The sequence below is a fragment of the Ammodytes marinus genome, assembly GCF_949987685.1.
Source record: "Ammodytes marinus genome assembly, chromosome: 10".
In the NCBI taxonomy this organism is placed as follows: Eukaryota; Metazoa; Chordata; class Actinopteri; order Uranoscopiformes; family Ammodytidae; genus Ammodytes; species Ammodytes marinus.
This window is the reverse complement of record NC_137214.1, coordinates 19,424,538-19,447,737: the sequence shown is the minus strand read 5'-3', so window position 1 is coordinate 19,447,737 and position 23,200 is coordinate 19,424,538. Positions and strand designations below refer to the sequence as shown.

General features: G+C 39.5%; 1 protein-coding gene across 2 annotated transcripts in view; it reads right to left on the bottom strand.

The window, feature by feature from the left end:
* Positions 1-243: 243 nt before the first annotated feature.
* The window catches only part of slc36a1 (solute carrier family 36 member 1), a 39,495-nt gene continuing 16,538 nt past the window's right edge, over positions 244-23,200 (bottom strand). For both annotated transcript variants that reach the window (XM_080035944.1, XM_080035945.1), the window contains 4 exons: positions 22,516-22,614; positions 21,763-21,929; positions 19,604-19,773; positions 244-3,118 (listed from right to left, as the gene is read on the bottom strand). In XM_080035944.1, coding sequence (XP_079892070.1) covers positions 2,844-3,118; positions 19,604-19,773; positions 21,763-21,929; positions 22,516-22,614 — 711 coding nt within the window. In that variant the 3' untranslated portion in view covers positions 244-2,843. The remainder of the gene's footprint in view (positions 3,119-19,603; positions 19,774-21,762; positions 21,930-22,515; positions 22,615-23,200) is intronic.

Genomic DNA, 23,200 nt, shown 5'->3' with positions numbered 1-23,200 from the left:
ACAGGATGTCCTTGTATGGTTTGACTGCGGTGGGAACACAACTGAAGAAAGAGCTGTTTGATATCAGCTAATGTAAAATATGTTGCACTGAGTTCAGTGTTTAATGTTTATGCATCTTTAAATTAGGTTTCTGCAAATATTTTACTTGATATGAACTGTAAAACCAAGCCATGACATTGGTTAAACAAAAACAAAACACTTTAAAAAGACAATAAAGCACATGTTGATACTTTAAATGCAGTTTATTCCGAGTGAGACAGTAAGAAACAAAACACAGCTGAAAGTAAAATGAGTTATCTCTCTGATTAGTCATTTATTAGGTAACACGTCTAAAACATTTGGTTTAATGATTTGGAGATACATAAACCGTTGATAAAACAACAGTGTTACAGGAGGACTGTGTACTGGGCTCTTTGAACTTTAGTTCTCTTTTTGGTGAACGGACTAAATAATGATAAAAAAAAAGTACTTTATTTACTTACAGTAAAATAATAATCATCGCCATCATCCTCGTAAAGTGTCCAGTGGGAAATATGAAAAAAGTCTAATTTTAATTTACAGATGTTCCATCAACAAGAGATGGAGAATAAAGGGCAATATGTCATTCAAAACAAGATTTAACATGTTGTGTATGTTCAGAGATGTACATGTATAACAGCTTCCAACTGTGATTCAGACTAGCAGCTGTAACTCATCCTTTATAAATAAGGTAGCTAAATAATAGCTTTTCAGTCTATACCAATTCCCAATGATAAATACAAGCCTGGTTTATACTGCCACATAAACACTGAAGACTTACAAGAGTACAGAAGTAACTTATAGTACATGTTGGTATTTGTCTGCTTTCTGAAACAGACCGATGGGGCTTATTTTATGAATACCTACAGCTTATAATATAAACTTGTGTTTTGATGTTACATTTTACATTATGTTTCATGCGTGACCTCTCTGTAATTTAATTAAAATAAGATTTCCCAAGTGCGACCTAAATCTTCAAAATGCATGATAATAATAATAATAATAATAAAAAAAAATGTATTTAGTAAATACGTTAAAACATAAAAACACATTTAAAAAAGGATCAAAAAAATAAACGTTTTTAATATAAGAAAATAAAGTGTTACACAGAAGAGCTCTTAGAGAAACAGTTCAACTACTTTTCTGAAGTCAGATATATATTTTTTTTGGGGGGGGTTGAGGATTTTCATTGTGCTTATCAATCTGTCCCCTTTTCAAATCCTGGTTCTGTAATCTACGAAAGAATAGCAAACAAAATGTAGGCCTAAAGACAATAAAACATACTTTAAAAACATTTAAATATTAATCCTCTTTCATGAAAATGAAAACATGAATTTTTTTGATTTGTGCTTTACAATTAAATCTCTGAGCCAGAGGTTTTATATTAGGGGATTTTGCGCATTAACACGGCAACAAAAATGCTGCATTATAATACTTCCTCCCTTCGCGAAAATTATTAGGTTGCCTTGCTTTACTTTTGTACATACATGAACCATTTTCTCTGGTATCCCATTCAATATATCATAATTACAAGACTCAAAGCTCATAGTTTTGGACTTACTATTTCAAAATTATGAGAAATAATGACTCACACGATTTGTGTGTCAGTATTTGAATAATGAAGATAAAACTAATAAAACCAAAGACCAGGCTACGCAGACATCCCAAATCATTAGGAATATTTAGGCACAAAGACACACAAACACATCTCATCCACCTTGTTGTTAGTCCCAGGCAGTGTTATTATGACCGATCACTTAATGCTGATGCAGCGCCTGAGATTATGAGTTGTGTGTAAGATTACATTAATAACACAAAACTCAAACGATAAATACCCAATCCCATTTGCTTAAAAAAAACTGTTATATACCCTTTTTCAAATAAACTGATTAAAACAAAAACACCCCAAAATTACAGTTCCTAAGGAAAAATAATAATAAGATCCCTCTATTTGCTACTGTTGTGCTGTTATTAGGCACCACTGTAAACAATGTCCACATGCTGGGACACATGTAACCTCTGATGTAGACACAAGGGCAGCAGCTCAAAAGCTTGCTGTCAGGATTTGATCAAACAGACCGAAAAGCACAATTTCCAAAGAATCCATCCCCCTTTACTGTTCAACATTTTGTGATGTATACAACAAATCAAATCCCATTAGTTTTTAAGTTACTTGATTAAACGTGTTGGATGTGATGTCTATGTCAAAGTAGTGCGCCGATCAACTGAATAAGGCATAAACCAAAGTGCAAAGAAAATTCTATATGAGGTGGTGAGCTCTAAATTATAAGCTTTTTGGGCAAAGGGTTTACAATTCCACACTATTTTAGCAAGAGCATCTAATTCGGAACGTTAAAAATAACCCAAATTGATACCAGTTTGTGAGGTAGTTTGATTTTTGACTTAAAACACATCGATATATTCAGGTTGTAAATATGATAACTGACCTCCGAAATACCCTCTATACTCTCAAAATCATTTAAAAGTATCTCCTACTGAAAGGAATGATTTAGTTTGTATCATAATGATGTTATCATTGCATTGCACTAATTGGCTAGACTTGTAATGTGAACAATTGCCAGTAGTTAAATGTATGTACAACAGGACTATGTAGTACAGCTGTGACATACTGAGACAACACCAAGCACCACAAATCCTTACAGCGTCATACTGCTTAAACCTGTGATAGTAATACTCCTTAAAAGGCCGCCATATCCAACAGCAGCAAATTTAAAGAAGAAACAAATAAAAATGTGCCCAAAAAAATGGTTTCTAAATTGCCTGGGTGTATGATTTCCACCGCCAACAGTCATTTCAGATCCTCATCACTGGACCATGTAGGAGGAGACGGCCTCTTGATGTTTGTATGTGTTGCGGGCGATGATTTCCCCGATAGCGACATAGGTTCCTGTGAGGAACCCGACCAGCCCAATCATGCTGATGATGATGTTCTTGATGATTGACAGCGGCGACAGACCCTCTGAGTGAAATGTTATAATCTGGAGGACGGGAGGAAAGATCAGTGCCAGGAAGCTGCTGCTGACCGAGCCCACCAATGAGATGACCAGGTCCAGCTCTGGAATCAGGATGGCGAGGGCACCTGGGAGGAGGACAGACAAGAGCACTGTTTAACAGAATTCTGTGTTTAAAAAAAAAAGAAAGACTCCATAAGATTGTGATTTTATTTATTTGCTGCTATGTTGTTTTTCTTTGGTGTTTTTTTTTTCAGCCTCCCCCCACCCCGCCTTCGGGTTCCTCCTCTTGCATGTAATCCACCTATGTATCTACCATACCTGATGTCACTTTCATCCATCATCAGACATACCCGTAAAGTTTCTACTCTAATATCACAAGACCAGACTTAAGCCATCCAAAACCCACATTGGCTGCATTGTTTGTGTATGATTAGTCGTGTAATTACTTGTAAATGATCTTTGTAAAGCTAATTATGAAAAGAGTATGTTGACCCTGATTTATGCCACAAGCCCAAACACATTTAGTTAATGGCAAGTAGGTGTAGTCACCCAGAGTCTACAATGATATCAAAGGTCAACATTGTTTTATTCATTACTGCAAACTTAGTATTTTTACCATAAAAGGGTCAAATGTAAGTGATCATGTCAATGGCTCAACATCATTACTAATGTATACAACTGAGCTTTGGTAGGGGGCGATTCATTAAAAAAATGGACTTTGTAGACTGTGACTTTGGCCCTTTTTTAGCAAAAGTTTATTTTCATACCAACTGTGACAAAAGATTTGATTCCATCCGTCTGTATGCAAAACAAGAGAATGATCATGTGCAATTGAGGAGCTTGATAAGGAAATTACTGACGGAGAAGAGATACAAATAACTGTTTCTTTAGTCTCATCTGCTCTGTTGCGAAGCTATGGCTGTGAGGAAACGGAAGGTTCTCCGTGAGATGGTGACTGATTCCCTCACTGCAATCTGGTGTGTGGCACTGATTGGCTGATTGGACCCAGGTGTGAGGAGATGATATATGCCCTGAGATCCCAGTGCTCTGTGCTGCTCATTATCTCACCTTAAGAGGTAGTGAGAGGTTGTCTCTGAGTGCTCCCTGTGTTTCATAGTCTTCTGTTTTGTGTGTGTGTCCGTTCAGCTGCTTGGCAGCGGTGGTTTTGTTCTTGTTTTAGTTTTCAATATTAAAAGGTAGCCTGTGTGGCCCTGCACAACTTTGTGCTTTTTGTTTTCTCCCCCCTCCCAGTGTCGCGTTGTGATTTAGTGGTTATCCCTCCGGGGATAACTTTTAGGAACCCCTTGGTCCGCACCTGTGTCCCAAACTCCCCCCCCCGAAGCCTTACAGAGCACTGGGATCTCAGGGCATATATCATCTCCTCACACCTGGGTCCAATCAGCCAATCAGTGCCACACACCAGATTGCAGTGAGGGAATCAGTCACCATCTCACGGAGAACCTTCCGTTTCCTCACAATGGCATTAAAACCAGAACAACAGGGCAGGGACGGTTCAGAAGAAAAAAAAAGAAGATGGATGTATACCACTGAAAATAGGGATGCTGAGGGTCTGAGTACGAGAGATGTATGAGGTCAGAAAGATGACAATACAATGGGAAAACGACCAATTGTGTTATAAATAAAGCTGTGCTAGTGGGGATTGTTTTTCACATGATGGTAGGAGAGGTCATCATGCTGCTATTGTCATCAGAGACACACGGGTCAGTGTCAGCCATTGCAGTTGGGGCATAAACAGCGATGGGCAGTCGTGCTTGGACAAAACAAGCTCCAACACTACACTGCATTGTCACAACTGTGGTTAGTTTTTCCGTTCCAGCTGACTATCTCCACATCGTAGCTTAAACCTTAAGGGTATATGGGGTATCACTGCACGCATGGTTTTGTTTTTTTTCGTTTGTGCATGTGTTTTTGTGTGTGTGTGTGTGTGTGTGTGTGTGTGCGCGCTTGTGTGCTGCTAATCTGCTAATATTATTATGTAAATGTATTTTGGGTGTGGCTCTATATAAGCCTGTACAGGTGTCTGCCACACCCACCCATGTATTTTTAATTTTCTTTACTACATGTTTTTTTTAATAGATTTTGTATGTGGAATAAATAAACATAAACATGGACACACACCTGAAAGGAGGATCTGCTTGATCTGCTAAACACACATACACACAAGCTATATCCGTTAGCTATGTTCATAGTGAGTGCAGAGGACAGGTTGGTGTTCATGCTCTCTCTGTATGTCCGACAACCATTACCAAAAGCTGACAAAAGACTCTTTGAACCATAATCAATCGCTTGCTGCTGCACGTTCACAAAGTCTGTCAAATTAAACTATGGGGCGATGGAAAGGTCAAGCTTTCATGTGACAAGTACAGCGAAAGCACCTTGCTGACACACGCTCCAGGGGAGTAAACCTAGTTGAAGGGTGCTCTTCAAACAACATTAGAAGTTTCCCGAACCATCAAACATGGCAAGCGCGGCCGTGGAGGAGCACGGACAAGGAGGGAAGGGAATAGCTTAAGATTGCACTGAGCCTTTCTAGCAAGTAAACTGAGCGGTTCTAGCTGAAAGGCTGGCTGCAGTCACCCAAGAGACAGGCACAACGGGGATCATCAGACAGCTTCAAAGGGCTGAAGAGGCAATGCTCCAAGCACACTAATATGGCCATACAACCTACGATCTGACGGAAGCAAGGAGGAAAAAAAGCATGACTTTCTTCCTCTCAGCTTGCTGGGGCCTTTGGTATGCTGGAGAGCACTGTACACTGTGAGATATCTCTTCAGAAGATGATGTGATGTCTACAAACATTAAATACAAACAGTAGATTAAAAAGGGAGAAATCAAAAAAGTACAACAAGGAAAAGAGAAAATAATATTAATAATAGAGAAATATTTACATGACCACCGAAATGTTTAAAACACCCAGAGGCCATGACTGCATTTGGAGAAAATATTTCATTCAAGCTGCAAAACTTCCTTATTAATAATTGCATGGCTTGATTCAATTAGCTCTCAAGAGATTTATATCAACAGGTTAAGAAGCGAGTAAAACATTTGTAGACCTCCTTCAACTAAGAACATGCTACACAATAGCAAGGCCTAAAACCAGCCATGATGACCATCTCAGTAAACACTACAGCTTCTGTATGAATGAGTGTTTTAAGTACTTGGGGAGCACACGTTGAAACCAAACATAGTAATTCAATCACTATTGAAACGTTAAGATGAACAATAAACATCTAGCACGCTTCCATTTTTTTCAACCATAATTTGATGCGCAAATGACTAAGCAGATGCTTCATGGAAAGACTGGCATTGGCACAACCACTCATCAACTGAGGAAGCTCAGACAAAGTGCAGGGTTTGTTATGACAATAACACTACTATCTAGGAAAGTGTTACAGTCTTTTAGCATGGGAATCCAGACCCACATGTAGAACGATGTAGGGTCTGGCCACGATCGATCGACATTTCCAACTCAAGGGGCGGCACCTACGCATGCATTTCAAATACCACTGCAAGCAATTGAATAGCGACCAACTACGACTAATCAGAGCAATGAACAAGGGGTTGTATGTACTGTTTGTTTAGTGAACAGCAGGGTTAACTGGTCAATTAAACTTTTGCTGGGGTCGGTCGTCAAAACAGAACATTCTTCTTTCTTGCTAATTAAAGATTTGAGTGCCGTCTTCCAAATCCGATGGATTGTTTCCAGACGAACAGGCTGAGCAAATTTAAATGTGCCAGCTGCAGGTCTTGATTTCCAGGCTAACAGTATTCATGAAAACACGTTATGAGAACACCGTGAAACTCTAAGCTATTATCTTTATACCCACCAGCATCAAATAAGCAGCTAGAAGAAGAACATCAAGCACATTCTCAGAGGGAAGGAGGGAAATTGGGGTCTGGACACCTTGAGATTGCTCTGACAGTTTCAGAACTGAGCCCACGACTTTTAAATCCAGTGGTGTTAATTACCTCCTGAGCCACTAAGTTATATAGCAAACAGAGGCTGGATCAAAGATTGGTAGAGAGAGCCTGAGTGTCCTTTTATCCACAGTCAACCGGGATGTAGTCCTACCATCTCATTTCTCTCTCACCATGCCACCAGCAATCACTTATTATGATGACGCCACAGGATCCAGCTGCCACCAGCTCAGGCACAAAGGAGCTTGCTTTCATCTGACACACCCAGAGCTGGCTGATATTCAAGCTCTGTGGACCATGACTGATTAAAGAGGGAGGGGGAATTCAGTCTCCCAGGCTGTATTCACTGAGTCCAATAGCAAGTGAACAGTCAAGGTCTGCATATGCTAATGTTAATTAGCCAGTGGTGGCTATCAGCATGGAGACAGCTGCAGCGGCCTCTACATTCAACTTTGCTCAAATCGAGCTATAGTAAAAACAGCAGCTAGCTAAATAAAGTCTTCTTATCATTGATCCTGTCCAAACCTTAGCCCTGTGCCTTTTTCTGTCAATGGCTTAAACGAGAGGTAAAGAAGAAGTCAGACAACGTAAATTGAGGAGCTGAATCATAAATGCATGAACAGTTGCAGCGTTGAGAATGAGACCGCAATCTCAATGTCAGCCCAAATGTCTGTAGACATACCATCACTAAAGCCCCGTTCACACATTGTGACTCTGAAATGATCCTGAGACTGATCTGGTATTAACACAATTAACCCTTTTCACAGCAAGACAGGTCAGGAATGATGTTGTAATTGCTTCAGTGTGAGCAGAAGTCTAACAACAGGCCGTGAGGGACTGATAAGAATATCAATCTAACTGTAGAAGGCCAAGGGTAATCATGCCAGCAGGCCTGTTTGCACAGCATTCTGCTTTTTCTAGTGCTGTGACAAGGGTTAATTAGTCATTAACTGACTGACTGGGAATTAATAGACAATTTACATGAAGCAATTCATCATTTGAGTCCTTTATCAAGAGAAATATGCAACCCATTCTCTGGTTACAGCTTGTAAAATGAGTGAATTTGCAGCTTTTTTGTATTTTGTAACAGTCTTCACCTATCTATCTATCTATCCCTCCCTCCTTAAAATTAAAAAACAAATGCCAATTGTATACAACTTGCTCTCATATTTACAAGTACACCGTGTTCCAAATTATTATGGAAATTAGATTGAAGTGTCATAAACATTACATTTTTTGTTTTTCAATTACATTCATGTATGATATTGTGTAGCAGCTGCTAAAATGCCGTTACAGAGCAGCAGACAGGTATTTGAAGCTGCTGGTGCCTCTGGAGTCCAGCGAACCTCAAGGTGTAGGATCCTCCAGAGGTTTGCAGTTGTGCATAAACCTATTATTCTGCCACCCCTAAACAATGCTCATAAGCAGTAACGGTTGCACTGGGCTCAGAAATACATGAAGACTCATTTTCAAACAGTCTTGTTTACTGATGAGTGCCTGGATGGTCCAGATGGATGGAGTAGTGGATGGTTGGTGAATGGCCACCATGTCCCAACAAGGCTGTGACGTCAGCAAGGAGGTGGCGGAGTCATGTTTTGGGCCGGAATCATGGGGAGAGAGCTGGTAGGCCCCTTTAGGGTCCCTGACGGTGTGAAAATGACCTCGGCAAAGTATGTAGAGTTTCTGACTGACCACTTTCTTCCGTGGTACAAAAAGAAGAACCGAGCCTTCCGTAGTAAAATCATCTTCATGCATGACAATGCACCATCTCATGCTGCAAAGAATATCTCTGTGTCATTGGCTGCTATGGGCATACAAGGAGAGAACCTCATGGTGTGGCCCCCATCTTCCCCTGACCTCAACCCTATTGAGAACCTTTGGAGCATCCTCAAGCAAAAGATCTATGAGGTTGGGAGGCAGTTCACATCAAAACAGCAGCTATGGGAGGCTATTCTGGCATCCTGCAAATATATTCAAGCAGAAACTCTCCAAAAACTCACAAGTTCAATGGATGCAAGAATTGTGAAGGTGATATCAAAGAAGGGGTCTTATGTTAACATGTAACTTGGCCTGTTAAGATGTTTTTGATTGAAATAGCTTTTGATTTCACTAAATATGACCTCCACATTCTGCAAATTCAACAAATCACCATGTTTAGTTCTTTACAACCTATAAAATGTTTTGAAACTCTGTTGTGCATAATAATTTGGAACGGTGCATTTTGAGTTTTTTATTTTTGGAAAAAATACTGTTATCATTGGGAGGTTTCTTTAATAAAATTTGAATCCTACTCTAACGGTTGATGACTTGAAAATTATACTGACTGTCATTTGCATCGACTATTTAGGAAAATCTGAGAAAAATATAGTTTGCATAATAATTTGGAACGCACTGTAGTGCTAGTTGGGAGGAGGAAAACTTGTTGGGAGTTTGACAAAATGTTATTTTACTTGCTGTTTTCACTGAGGAAAGTGAAGTGTTGTGGAATTAACCTTGATATTCAGAACAGTTGTTCCCCCCCTGCAAACGCCACTCCGTTGTGATTGGTTACCTTCCTTCCGGAACACTTTCAGCAGCGCGCAGGCAGATTTAAGAGCAGGAAGGGGGGGCATTGCCGGAGCGCGACACCACGTTGCAGCATTACCATACATGGAAAAATCCGGGAACGTGACGACACGATGGCAGGTAATTTGAACCGATTTGAACAAGTGAATTCTCGACTGGCTGCCCTAGTGCTCTGCACAGCCACCCCAGACGGTCAGCAGGGAATACGTCTAAATGCATATACGTAATTATTTGATACGCTAGTATGGTTAAACATGACTATAAATCATTATAAAAACGTTTATAGGTCATAAAAGTCAAAAAAGTATAATAGGTCCTCTTTAAACAATATTTTTTTTCAGTAATTGTGACTGAACATCCTGTTATTGTCATACTTAGGCCGGATCGTTGGTTGGGCAGACAGTCACAGCATATTAAATACTAAAATCCGTTTGGATTTTTGTGTTAAAAGTTCCTTTAATTTGTGGAAACAGCTGTTCAATGTTGTAAAAATTAAACATATCAAGAACAGTATTTTCTGTTATCACTGGATGCCTTACAATTTCAATCTATTAATGTTCTCCTTTTCACTTTAAAAAGTTTAAGAAGCATGTAAACTGATAACAGTCAAAAGCCTCTTTCTTTGAACAACAAGTACAGTAAGCACCTTCGGGAACACTACAATGAAAATACTAACTTAAACCCTAGCAAAGAGTAGGCACTCACCTCTATGTCCTCACCAGACAAGGCTGAAGATAAACAATCAATAGGATCAGGGAGAGAGACTGTTGTCCTGTCTTGGACTGACACCACACTGACCTGTCTATATTAAAAAGCCCTGTGGTGCTACTCCAGGTTGTTGAGGTGCAAGAGAGGCTATAATGACAACTGCACTTTAACAGAGTGTTGTCGACCTGTATTACCAGCTGGGGGAATATAACTTTTGAGTTTGATACTTTTTGATACATCGTCATATGTAATAAATAAAAAAATACACGATTAAATATATATTTATACTGTATATATACAGTACATTTTGAGTTGTCTATAAATACAAAGTGAGTTTTACAGCTCTCTCTACCTTCAGGTATATTCTGGTAGAATGTTTAGTAACTAAAACACAAGTTCACACAGACCAGAATATGTCGAGCAACCCTGAAAGCATAATTACAAAAACTATGAGGATGTGAAGGCTGACAACAGAATGAAGAGAGAGGAGAGGTGGAAGAAAGGGAAGATGGAGTTAGAGGGTGAGGCTGACCTTCCTCAGCCAGGAGGAGGTCCATGCTAAAGACAGAAATCCTCATGCTGACCTGCCTGCTCTCAGTCCGACTATTCTGGCTATGCTTCTTTTAGCTTGACAGACAAAGTAAATGAGCTGTGGCTTGGATGTTTGGGGACAGAGGTTGCCTTTCAGATTTAAGGCTAATTCATAAAAACAAAATGTAAAAGCTGCTTTCACACACCATGTTCCGATTTGAGGTGACCTTTAGGGCTAATTGTTCTTTCTGCCACTTGTACTGCCTGCATAGTACCCCTGCATTCAATCATTGCTACGTTCTCTTAACCCATTGATGACGGCTGCTGCGCGATGCCACATTGTATCTCCTGCCTGATGCTGCGTCGAGCAGCATTGTTACTTTATCTAATTTTCATGGCGTGCGCAACATAGAATGCACTGTCATTGGTTCAAATACACATGAGGTGGGTTTTGTTGATTTTTTAAGACCACGTGACCACCCAAAAAATGTGTGGTTTGCCGAAAATCACGCCAATCAAAAAATTAATTAATAAATAATAATAATAAAAATACGCCAGCTGTGTCGGTGCTAGTGTATTACAGAACAGTTAGTGGCGTCTGGAGCGCAGAATCAAGGTCTACTATAGGCTACTGACGAAAATCACTCAACACATTGCATCTATTTATTAACAATATTTATGAATTTAGGCTATATTTTGCTGCTCCAAATCAAATTCAGCCCAGCCAGGCGATAGTTAAGTTTCAGTTTCGTTTTCATCTCCGTGGTATACAGCCGTTTGGACCAGCTGATCGGCTCCCGACAGCAGGAGTCAGTCTGCGTTCCAGTTGTACTGGGAAGTAGGATTTATGGTGCCAGTGATAACTGAACTAAATAATAAAATAAAGCTATCTTCTCCTTCCTATATCTGTCTATCGTTATTCCTCCACTGCACACTCAGTCACTACTATCCATGCTAAAAGGAAGCAGGATTATAACCTCGTTTAGCACATTATTTTTAAACATTTTATATTATTTATTCTTTTTTTTCTCCCCCATCTAATTTTGAGGATTTTTTGAAAAATGTGTTGGTTTGTAAGCGCTAAGGGAGCATGTTAAATAAAACCTGTGAACCTTAACTTTTAAAAGTATTTTATTTCATGTTTCTATGTGCTACACAGGCTTAGATATTAAGGTTTTGGTAGACTTGACAATTCATACTATTTTTTCAGAAAACCCTCAGGCATTAAGGACATGCATCCTAGATTGCCATAGTCATCAATGGGTTAAAGCGGGGGCGGCTATTTAATGACAAAGAATGGAAAAGAGGTATGTAATGTGCATTATACACATCACACAAGTTTAATGTCACAGTGTTCAACTTATGTGTTAAGATACACTTATCTTAATAAGTTACAGTATGGGTTTCTAATCAAATTGGGTTGTGTTCCTTCTAGTTACCACCAACACAAGGGTAACTTTATTAAATACACTACATGGCCATAGCTAAGGCATGTGATGGTATTTTAAGACAATGTTGTTAACCTGTTGTTTTTCTGCCTTTTGTTAAGTGTTTTCTAAAAAGGACCTTTAGACTACTTAGAATAGGTTCATCACACCACCTGACATCTAACATTTGTGTAACCCTGCTTCTAAAAGACACAAGTTCGTTCAGATAAGTGGAAGAAGGTGCAGAAAGCAAAGGCCAAACAACATAGGTAACTTAGCTATACAAGACCTTGAAGTGAAAGGGTGCCCACATCATGTTTCAGAGATGGTAAGAATATGACAGCACTACAGTCCAACATGCAGCATGCATTCCCAGTGGCACGCCACCTTTGTGCCACAGTGCTCTAGGGCTGAAGTACAACAACAAAAATAAGAAGGGTAGGATCACGCAACATCCTTCATCCTCAATCCCCTCTGGTTCCCTTCAACGGTTTAAAAAAACCCAAGCTGCTCAGCTCAAGCCTGTGGCAAACTCAGACAAAGTGAAAATGGAATGAAGATCGTTTTTTGAGAAACAAAAATGGGATTTGTGATTTTGGATTACATTAATAAAATCCAGTTGCGTTCAGTTTAAGTTTCAGTTGGCAGGCCAAACCGGGGCTTACTATATTTAAGTGATGAGGTCAACAATGTTAACTATTTAAGTTTAATTATGGCTGGAATAATCAATATTTCTTCATGAGAAATGGTTCAAAAGTGTCACTCCTACAAGCCATGAAGCATTAGAATATACTATAATAGAGTGCATACTTCAAAAAGGAATCTCTCAGCATTAAAATTAACTGACCTTTAGAGTTGGAGGACAAGCACATCTCAGCGGAGGGAGAGAGAGTTTGCTCAAAGCCATTCTCTCTTTTAACTCTAATCTGACTGATTGAGCGCAAACTGGAACCAATGATGGGCAATGTGGGTTTGTTGTCATAGCAAACAGAGTAACATCAAGGTTCATTTGACAGTTCTGTCACTTAAAAGCCCTCCACAGTAAAATCTGAATAACTTATCGGCATTAGTCAGTAGTGCATGCAGTGTAACATTTTCAACCATAATTTAAAGGCCATTTATATATTGCAGATCCACACCAATATGATTTTTTGGCTGATTGTTCTCACATCAAGAAAAGACATTTGAAAATGTTAAACAAAACACCCTCTGAACCAGAATTCGAAGCGAAGATTGGCTTAATTGTTCCTCACATTGAAGATTGAAGCATTCAAATCCTTGCCACTAATTCACTTCTATTGTTCTTCTCTATTGAGGAAAGCAACTTCTAAGATGAATGATCTTCCAGGCAAATGTTAGGCCTCTGCCTCTCTTCTAATCAATCATAAAAGTATATCTGGATATCACTTTCGGAGTGTAAGTGTCTATGCCACACTTATTCATCCTGATTTTAATATGCATTTTCCATCTCTTTCCAACATTTAGAGGAAAAGTAAACTATCTGAAGACTGATGCACCTGCTCTGGGTCTACGGCAGCTTGGGGATGTGTGTCTTTGCACACCAACAGCTGCTCTTTGCCTGCACACTCAAGATAACCTTGTGAGTTAGAACAATAGAAGCACCTAGCATTGCCTATATGCAGCAATAGCACTGAAGACAAAAGCTTCTCCCACCGGAGCAGCCAAAAGGCGACGTCTGCTCTTGTTTCAAAGACTGAGACTCTCTGAGGCATTATCTTTTAGGTTTACTGTATACATACGCAGACGACTATGCGCTGTTTCAATCTCAACTTGAATTCCGATTCAAAACCAAAACCAATCTTCTACTCGCAGATGTGCATGGATGAGCAACATTGTTTTCCAGTCCCTTGACTTCTTCATTCAAGCTTGCATCAGTGGGATGTCACTGGAAGCAAGTCTTTTCTTGTTGCTGCACCATCTCTACATTCACGACACACAACTCTGCTGTGCACCAGTGAAACCACAAGCTGCCCAGAAAAGGACTTAGGGACATGAAGTGGCACATGTATGCATTAATTCCCTTAGATTAGTTTATCTGTATTCATGTGCAGGAACGTATACAGAACAGTGTGGCAAATGTCATCTGCATAATCATCTACAGGCTACAATCAAACCTAATAAAGGAAATGAAGATCATGGGGCTAACTAGCGCTGTGGCTCTCTAACTGACTAAGGGTGTATTCACACAAGGAAAGTCCGTTAGTTCACATGCTTTGGTCCAGACCAAATAGAATTTAGATTTTTTTTTTTTGGTGTGGTCCACTTTCATATTGCCCCTTTTGCAAGTGAAACAGCATTACGAAGCAAAACCACACGTGATCTGAGGTCATCCATTCATTGGACAGACATTCTGGATTTGAGAGAAGCAGGAAGAACAAAGTAAAAACTGCGAAATATATCATTAATATAATATGGGGTTAAAAATAATAAAAAGGCCTACATCTAGCCTATAAATAAAGAGGAAAAACATAAAAGTATTGTTGTTTCATATGGTTATAATATGTAGACCTATGTCAATGCCACATTATGTGGCTTGTAGCCTACGATGTGAAACATAATGTATAGCCTACTGTATTTTTGCTGCTGGACGCACGGCTCGCGAGAAGAATAGGCTCAAGCTGAAACACAGCTGATTTAGCTGTGTATCAGCTTGGTGTCAGTTCGGCGCAGTTCAGCTCTAAACTGACACGGGGATAGCATTGACGGTCCCGTTGGGAAGAAAAATAAAAACACACGCTTCATGCAAAGCACAGCGTGAACCTGTTGGCACTGTAGGCTACGGGAGACGCTCCCCTCTCCATCTGATCGCTGAACACATCAGCATGTGTTCGTGTCATTATCAAATGTAATATTTTCGCTCGGGGCTCCCGGTCAAACCACAACTAATGTCCTAACGATGGCGACAACAACACTTTCCCATAATGTGAAGCTGATGACGATGTATTAAAAAAGAAAAGAAAGAAAAGGCGCAGTGCTTCCTGCAATTGGGTCGGATCGAGTCCGGCCAAATTCACACCACAAACAAACTGCAGCAGAGTGCGTTTTGAAGCGCATCGAGACCACCTCTTCAGCTAGGTCTCGGTCCGCTTGTTTGGTCCGCCCCCGAGTGCGATTGCTGTATTCACACCTGCCTGAATGATGCGCACCGAAGGCGGAAGTGCATCTGAGTTTGTTTCAACCGAACTAAACACGGCATGTGTGAATACACCCTAACGGCCTCTGCACACATCCTACCTCTACTGCGCGTCTACCTCGCGTCTGCGTCTGACTTTTTGTCACTGACCGTGTAATCAACCTAGAGCGAGCACACATCCAACCTCAGACACACTGCTGATGCGCGTCGGAGGTACGTCTGCAGCGACGCTCCCCTTTACCTCAGGAGGCTCGCCTATTTTTTTCTGAGAGCCACGCGTCTCTCTCGGGTCTCTCTGCTTTAACTGATAGAGAAATACTCTGCTGAGAGTCATACTCCCTGCATTCCGATAGTAGTTGCACTTCCCCTTGTTCATTTACCCTCAGCCCTTGGCATGACGTAACAGCATACGTTGCACGGAGGGAACTTGGAGAGCGGAGGGAGACTGGGCGGGGGAGGAGCGGAGGATTTAAATGGAACCCACTTGCCCACTTGCCCTTGTAGTCGCAATGGACCGTCAGTTACATAGGTAAATCTGAATGCAAATAATACAGAATTATAACATTCTGCTAAGGTAGACTATGTTGCAGAAAGCCATTTCCATAGCATAACAAATATTGAATTTCGACACGGTAACTCAGATTATCAAGATATTGTTACTTACACATAGTTTGCTCCGACATATTTTCTTATTTATACTTTCAACCAAAAACATTTGTTTTAAATAGTCCTCTAATTGGCAGCCATCGGTGTTATAGCAGCAATGTGTAAACTGCAATACATTCACTGGATTGTTCGTATGGAAATAGGATAGCCTAATTGAGGCGTTTTGGAATATATTTATATATATATATTTGTCCTGCGGGTGGCCGCGATGTCCCTAAAAGCATACAGTCTACCGGAAAATAAAAGGAGAAGAAGAAGAAGACGAACTGCAATGCACTGTGGGTGATATCCACCTCGGAGTGACCATCCATGTTGACTTGATCACTCAGCCCTCCGAGGGTCTATCTCACGAAGTTCACTTCAGTTTCCAGACTATTGGAACGACACTTAAGATGGCAGCGGGGATTCCCCCGAGGGCAAGTGCCTAGGGCAAGTGAACGAGGGCCTGTTGAACGGGTATTGGAACGTACCCACTGACTTCACACCGGCAGCTTTCGCTGTAGTTTCACCATTTCCTGGTGTGTCCCTTTCAAAATAAAACTTCCAACTATAGCGAAAATGTGGCAAAAAAAAAAAAAAAAGGCAATGGGGCGCACGGATTACTGTCCAGACTCAATATTAGACTCAATATAAATCATATGCATCATAAATGACAAGAAAGAACTTAATTTTGAATGTAGAAAGATAGGGCTTTTAGAAGCAGCGCTGCAGCAGCAGCAGCTGCTGAGACGTTCCATGTGTGTCCGAGAAAAGTCCGAGAGAGTTAGTGTGCTGTGAGTGCAGTGAGGAGGAAATAGCAATGATATGAGGCTGACAATGTATTGGTGCAAAAAGGTCCTTGTTACAACTGTTGATCTGTCAAAGTATGATTATACCGATTTAAGCCCCTTCAATCACAATTTTTTAAAAACACCTCAAGACCCATTTTTACTCGCTGGCTTTCGACCCAGTGTGAGACTTTTGATGTTATTTTATTGTACCTTATTTTTGTTATTTTAGATATTATTTTTTACCTTAGTTGTATTCATTTTTCTATCTATTTTTATTGTATCTTATTTTACTTATTTTTATCTATTTTTATTGTACCTTATTTTACTTATTTTTATCTATTTTTATTGTTCCTTATTTTAGGCCTGTACAGCACTTTGTCTCTGCTCTGGTTTGATGAAAGCGCTTTATAAATAAAGTTGGATTGGATTGGATTGGATAAGCACTAAACACCAGAAATTTTACGGGATCTGTAAAATCTCTTTGGAACAGTTGAATAACCTGCATACAACATATATCTGCCTCCACGGACCAACTTATTATCTGCTCTATTTCCTCATATACTGCATCTTTTTCATAATATAAATACCTGAAGACTACATTGGTACTGAGAAACCAACATCTCTATCAAATTCAACCTGGGATCGCCACATTTATCTGCTATATTATGAACCCTTCACATCTCCTCCAGACTGAAGTGATTTTTATTGCGGTCTTAACATCAACCATTTTATGGAGGTTTTATGAAAAGCACTTAACATTGGCACAAGTACATAGGACACATAACACATATAAAGTGAAACGTATCGTATATTGATATACTGATAGCTGTAGGGGTGCCTTTGAGAAAAAAAACCCAAGAGTCAGCACATTTACAGTAGAGCCCAACCTTTTTGGCTTGTTATGACCCCATAAAAAAGTTGTGTTTTCATCACCACATTTGTTTACAGAGATGTATCTTCTTGGATTGGTTAATTTTTTTAGAGTTATCCAGAGAGAGAGAGAGAGCTCTATATTTGAAAAAAAAAAAAAAAAAAAAAACTTCTCTGAGCTTTCAAAAGCATCTATCCAGATGACCCTTGAGCTGAGATTATTTTGTCTCAGTTTTAATATCCACAAATATTAAAATCAAATAGATCAATGCTACAGTATGCTAAACACATTTTGACTGCTCTAAATGAACACATAGGTGACAGCTTCAATAATTTTTCTATGTTGAATTTGATGCTTTTGCCAATCTTTCTTTGCAGATTCAACTGTACATTTCTTTAGGAATGAAGATCCCGATACATTGCCATTATTTAAATTGTGATAATTAAATGACAAGTACCTTGTAACTAAAGCAACAATACATTATTCTTGTCATTTTCAACAGCAATTTAGCATTTGTATAAATGGACCACTATGCTACTGACAACATACCACTATTCTACTCATTAGTTAACACACTAAAGTGTGGGTGTTAGCTGCCATCTCCTCATTACTTGTAGTCAGGCCATCGATTTCAGTGTGACTGCTGCAAGTCAATAACTATATCAGTTCCCTGTGTTAGATGGCATGAGCTGTTTTGAAGGCCTCATTTAGCCTTTCTCTTCCTAAGTACCAGCGGAAACATTGGTGAGCCCTCTCTCATTTTAGAAAGACGCACTGGTTTGTATCAATTTGCTATTCACAGTACAATCAATCACATTGTCCTACAGAAGTTAATCAAATCTGAATTCAGGCTCAGTGGAATAATCGATTGGATACCTGGATTTAAAACCCATGTTGAGCAAGATTACTGGATTGTCCTATGTAGTGGCTTTCATTAGAAGCAATTTGTAATATCATCCATCAAAGAATTGACTTTCTGCAACTTTTCTAGGTCTAGGTTTCTTGTGGCAGGAGGTAGCACTCCTAACACCAAAGCTGCTTCTAAAGATTATGTCCTTTCGAACAGTATTGGTCACAAGAAAATAGCTTTGAGAAAAAGAGTGATGCAAACTAAGAATATTGTCACTACTCTTACTCCAGTTATACAATGAATGAATGGGCAGCAGCCAAAGCACCCAATATTCCCTTAGCTCTGTCCACAAAAAATAAGCATAAACCTTCTCTGAGTCTACAAACACCTTAAACAATGCCATCAATATCCTTAAATGAGTAAATAACTGATCTGGGGTTCTACAAACTCTCATTGCAATGCATTCATCTACTTAAAAAGACAACTAGGGATTGGAATTCTCCTCACCTAAAAACACAGAATGATGGTGAGGAGAATGTGCAAACAAGAAAGAAAGGTAGAGGGACTTGAGATAGCAAAGTATGTGAGCAAGGGACCCCGGAACTTCCCATTCCATTTGTGTCTTCCTATGAGTGTTTTAGGCAAAGATAAAGCTGTAAAAAGAATGGGTAGTTCTCAGATGTCATCTGCCTGAACATTTTGAGCTACTTGTTATTGTGTGACTCATTAACAAAATGCCTGCATTTGGTGGCTGGAATTCCAGCTGGCGCGCCGATTGTAAAGGCTCTACTTTTCTTTTGTACGAATTAACCTTATACAAAATGCAATAAAATAAAGTAAGTGCAATACATAACTAATTCTTAAAACTTTGCAGCAGCCAGGTTGAAAACAGAAAAACAGATCTCAGTAGATCTCTTGTTCCTGCTCAGTACTGAAACAACAGTTACCCGCTGTTGTTCAAAAGATGAACCCTTTGGCACTTGAAATGACTAAAGTTTACAGGATATAAAAGTTGCAGATAGCGCATTTAGTTTAGATAATTATTTCATTTTCAAACTGAATTCAAAATAATGATTCACCCTGCAGTGGACGGAAGTTTGTTTTATTGTATCGACTGTTTTCTACTTACATGTGACGATGACCAAGACGGTGCGGAGCAGCAGGTTGACGGGTGTCTCCCACCTCTGTGACACACGAGCCAGTATCGGTGGTATGAGAATCTCTACAGGGACATAGAACTGCAGGGCGAAGGTGATGAAAATGCCAAAGCAGTACATCAGCTTCACAGCCTGGTACGTCCTGGAAAACAGTAGTGATTGAGAGGGAGGGGGGGGGGGGGGGGTTAAATTGGCAGAGAAAGAAATAACACAGAAATCTGACTAATTAAGAAATGCTGGCCGGCAAAGTTACACCAGAAAAAAAATGTATTGTATTTAATGATTAACGTGCACTAAATGAAGCTAATCAAAAACCATTCATAAAAAACTAAACACAAATCAACCACAAGACCTTAATTTTCATGTTAAATATTAATCAAAACACAAATTATAAGAAGAAACCTTGGAAAACAATCAGCAAACATTGACTGTCAGCTGACTTTTTCAAACTGAGAAGAAAATAATTATAGTCTTTTTAATGTTTATTTAACCTCATTCGAAAGCCAATGTATTCTAGTAATTAGCAACATCATCCCGGCCATTTCAAAAGTCGGCTGTATCCCATGACGGTGGTAACAAGTAACGAGCAAACAAATCCAATCTATGCATTAGGTTTTCCTACCTTTATTATATAAATGAGGTTACTGATTGAATACAATGGACAGACATAATGCCTTTTCCTCAGGGAGAGGAAGATAAAGGCCACAGATTGGTCGGTAAAGTTAGTTTGCTGTGTGGAAGTGAAGTTTATTTTTTTCTACCCTAATTTATATGCAATGTTCAGAGATGTACTGTTTGATTAACTCCCTGTGTCTATGTGCTCGGCTCTGCAGGGAGGACACTACCTATTGACATAAAGTATCAACGAGAGATGTTTGACAAGCCATTATACAGTAGTTCTACAATATTCCAGTTTTACGATCTCAGACTCAATATTGATAACACCTTGGCTTAGTTCATGCTTTACTGCAAATCATGCACAAAAAGTGTTTTCTTTTTCCATTTTCAAGAAAAAATTCACCAAAGCAAATTCATATTTCATATTAACCCGAAGGAGCACCTCAAGAACAAAAATGAGCTGCTGGCTCTCTGTTAATTCCCCTTTCTCTGTGCAATAGCTTTTAGTATTTATGTTATTAAATATTATCCAGCACCAGGTTTGCTGTATGATGATTGTATTAAACACAAACTGATTTAAATATGCAACATGTAAGAGCAGAACTGAAAAAGGGAAGGATTTGTGACTAGATGTTGACAAAGGTTCCCTATCCAAGAGATGGTAACAATAAAACAACTTTTGAATATAATAGAACTGAAGCTGGCCGTTCACCATTAGCATAAGCTGCTGAGGACCAGGGGTCTCAAACATGTCAAAAAATATTAAATCAGCGGGTAAAATGTTAATGTTTTGTTGGGCGGTCGAGGAAGTTTTCAGTTATTCTGAAGCTGTCCACTAGATGGCATTAAAGGAACACTCTGCCAAAACTTTCTTAGGGCGCACTCACACTAGGCCATCTGTACGAGCCCAAGAACGTTTGCCCACTAAAGTCTAATTCGTTTGACCAGTGTGAGTGCGCCGTTCCGTACTCGAGCATGGAACACTTCCTCGGCCATGGCACAGTTGCGAGAGGTGTACTCAGGCCAAAGTACAGATGATAATATTGCCCATCATTTGGACTTGAACATAAAATGTGTGAGAATGAATGTAAACCCCTAAAGGAGTGTGCTAGTAAAAGAGGGAGAGAAAGAGAGATAAAAAGGTGAGAGCAGCACAAAGCGAAGCAAAATTCCAAATCAGTTCTTGGCCATTGGGGATTTTTTTCTAAATATACGGTCAGTTTGAACCGTTTTTGTGTTTGTATGTATGTGAAAGGAATCTTCCCAATTATCTTGAAAAACATTGCCTTTGTATGCAGAAACTGAATGAAGTACACAAAGCAGGTGTTCATCCTCATCAACACCTCAAACTACTAGTGTGGGCTTGATGTGACTGAGATTCTGCATGGAGTAAAAATACATACATCAAGTCAAAAAAGTACAGTGTGCCGTCCAACGTCAAACCCTGCTGATCACATTATCAAATGCTACAAGTCTGGTATATGTAATCCTGGGAGTGTTGATGGAATCTTACCAGCAGTTTGGCAGGTTGAGAGTGATGCTGCCTCCTATCGTGTCTCCAAAGCACATATATCCTATGGTGCCGAGGCTGATGTAGAGCATGGTGACAATGCCCATCCCCGTATACAGGACCGGGATGAAGCCGTGAGGCCTCTGCATATTGTTCTCCAGGGGAAGAACCTGCAGACCCAGGGAGACAAAGACAAAACCAGACTATTAATAGGACAATGGACCAAAACGAATGTATGAAATGTGGGTCATCCTCTCCTTTGATATATGGACAACATTAAGGTAATTTGTATAACAGAGGATCCTGCACCGCACTCTAAATATTAAAAAGTGTATTTTTTTCATGAAGGAATTATCTTCTGACTATAGCTTCTGTAGATGTATCTGATCAGTGCACTTAAAACACCTTTCACAAATGCACTGTGACTCTGAATTGAACTAGAGTTTACCAGGGTGAGCTGTATGTGTGAGCACAAATGCCCAGATTATACAAAGTTGGCTTCCCCAGGATTTTACACTGCCTGCCTCCTAGTCTTATATCCGGGTTTGTTGACAAGGATGACAACTCTGCTTACCTGACTTACATACTGATATTCAATTATTTATGTGAACAGTGTAAAGAAAGAAAAAAGTATATTACCACGTGTAAATGCAAATATAAAAAGACAAAGTTTCTGATAAATGACATGTTATGTAATGTAAATACTGGATAAGACTGTTTAAACTGGTATGTTAGACTCTTGCTTTCTTCACGTACCACTCCGATTCCTTCAAAGGCAAAGATCGCCGTCCCAAAGAAGAGAGGGTAGTCTATAGCTCGGCCCACTTTCGGTAGGTCGATGGGGTACTTGATGTTCTGGAGGGGGAGAAATGACATCAACATTAGCTTTATTATAATACCTTCAGCTTATTTGATGTTTATGATCCAAGAGTGTGTTGAATGCTCATCTCTGACTGGCTATTATTTGGTTATTTGTTATACCAGACTACAACCAATCATAAAATCCAATGTTCAGTTATTTAGAAGTATATTAGGATCAGTTATAATTAGATAAAAAAAAACACTTTGTATCATTGTTGGCCAAAGTTTACAATTTACAATACAAAGCTTGTAATAAAATAATTGAATAGGAATAGGCGTTTTAAGTAACTGAGTAATTAGCAGGATAATACTGTATAAAGCAAATGATCATTGTTTGCTAAATAAAGACATCTGGGTGGATAAAACAGCATAAAGCATCTCTTTGGCGCACTGTAGGACAATGACTGCATCTGTATCTTAAATGTCTCTGCTGGGCGAACTTCTTTTTTCCAATTTCACTTTGGATGACCATATATTTTTATTACTCATAAAATGAAAGGTCACCAAGATGAGCCATAACCTTGAAACCATGATGTGGAGTCATTAAAGGTTAAATTGGAGCAAGCACTAAACGAGTCAC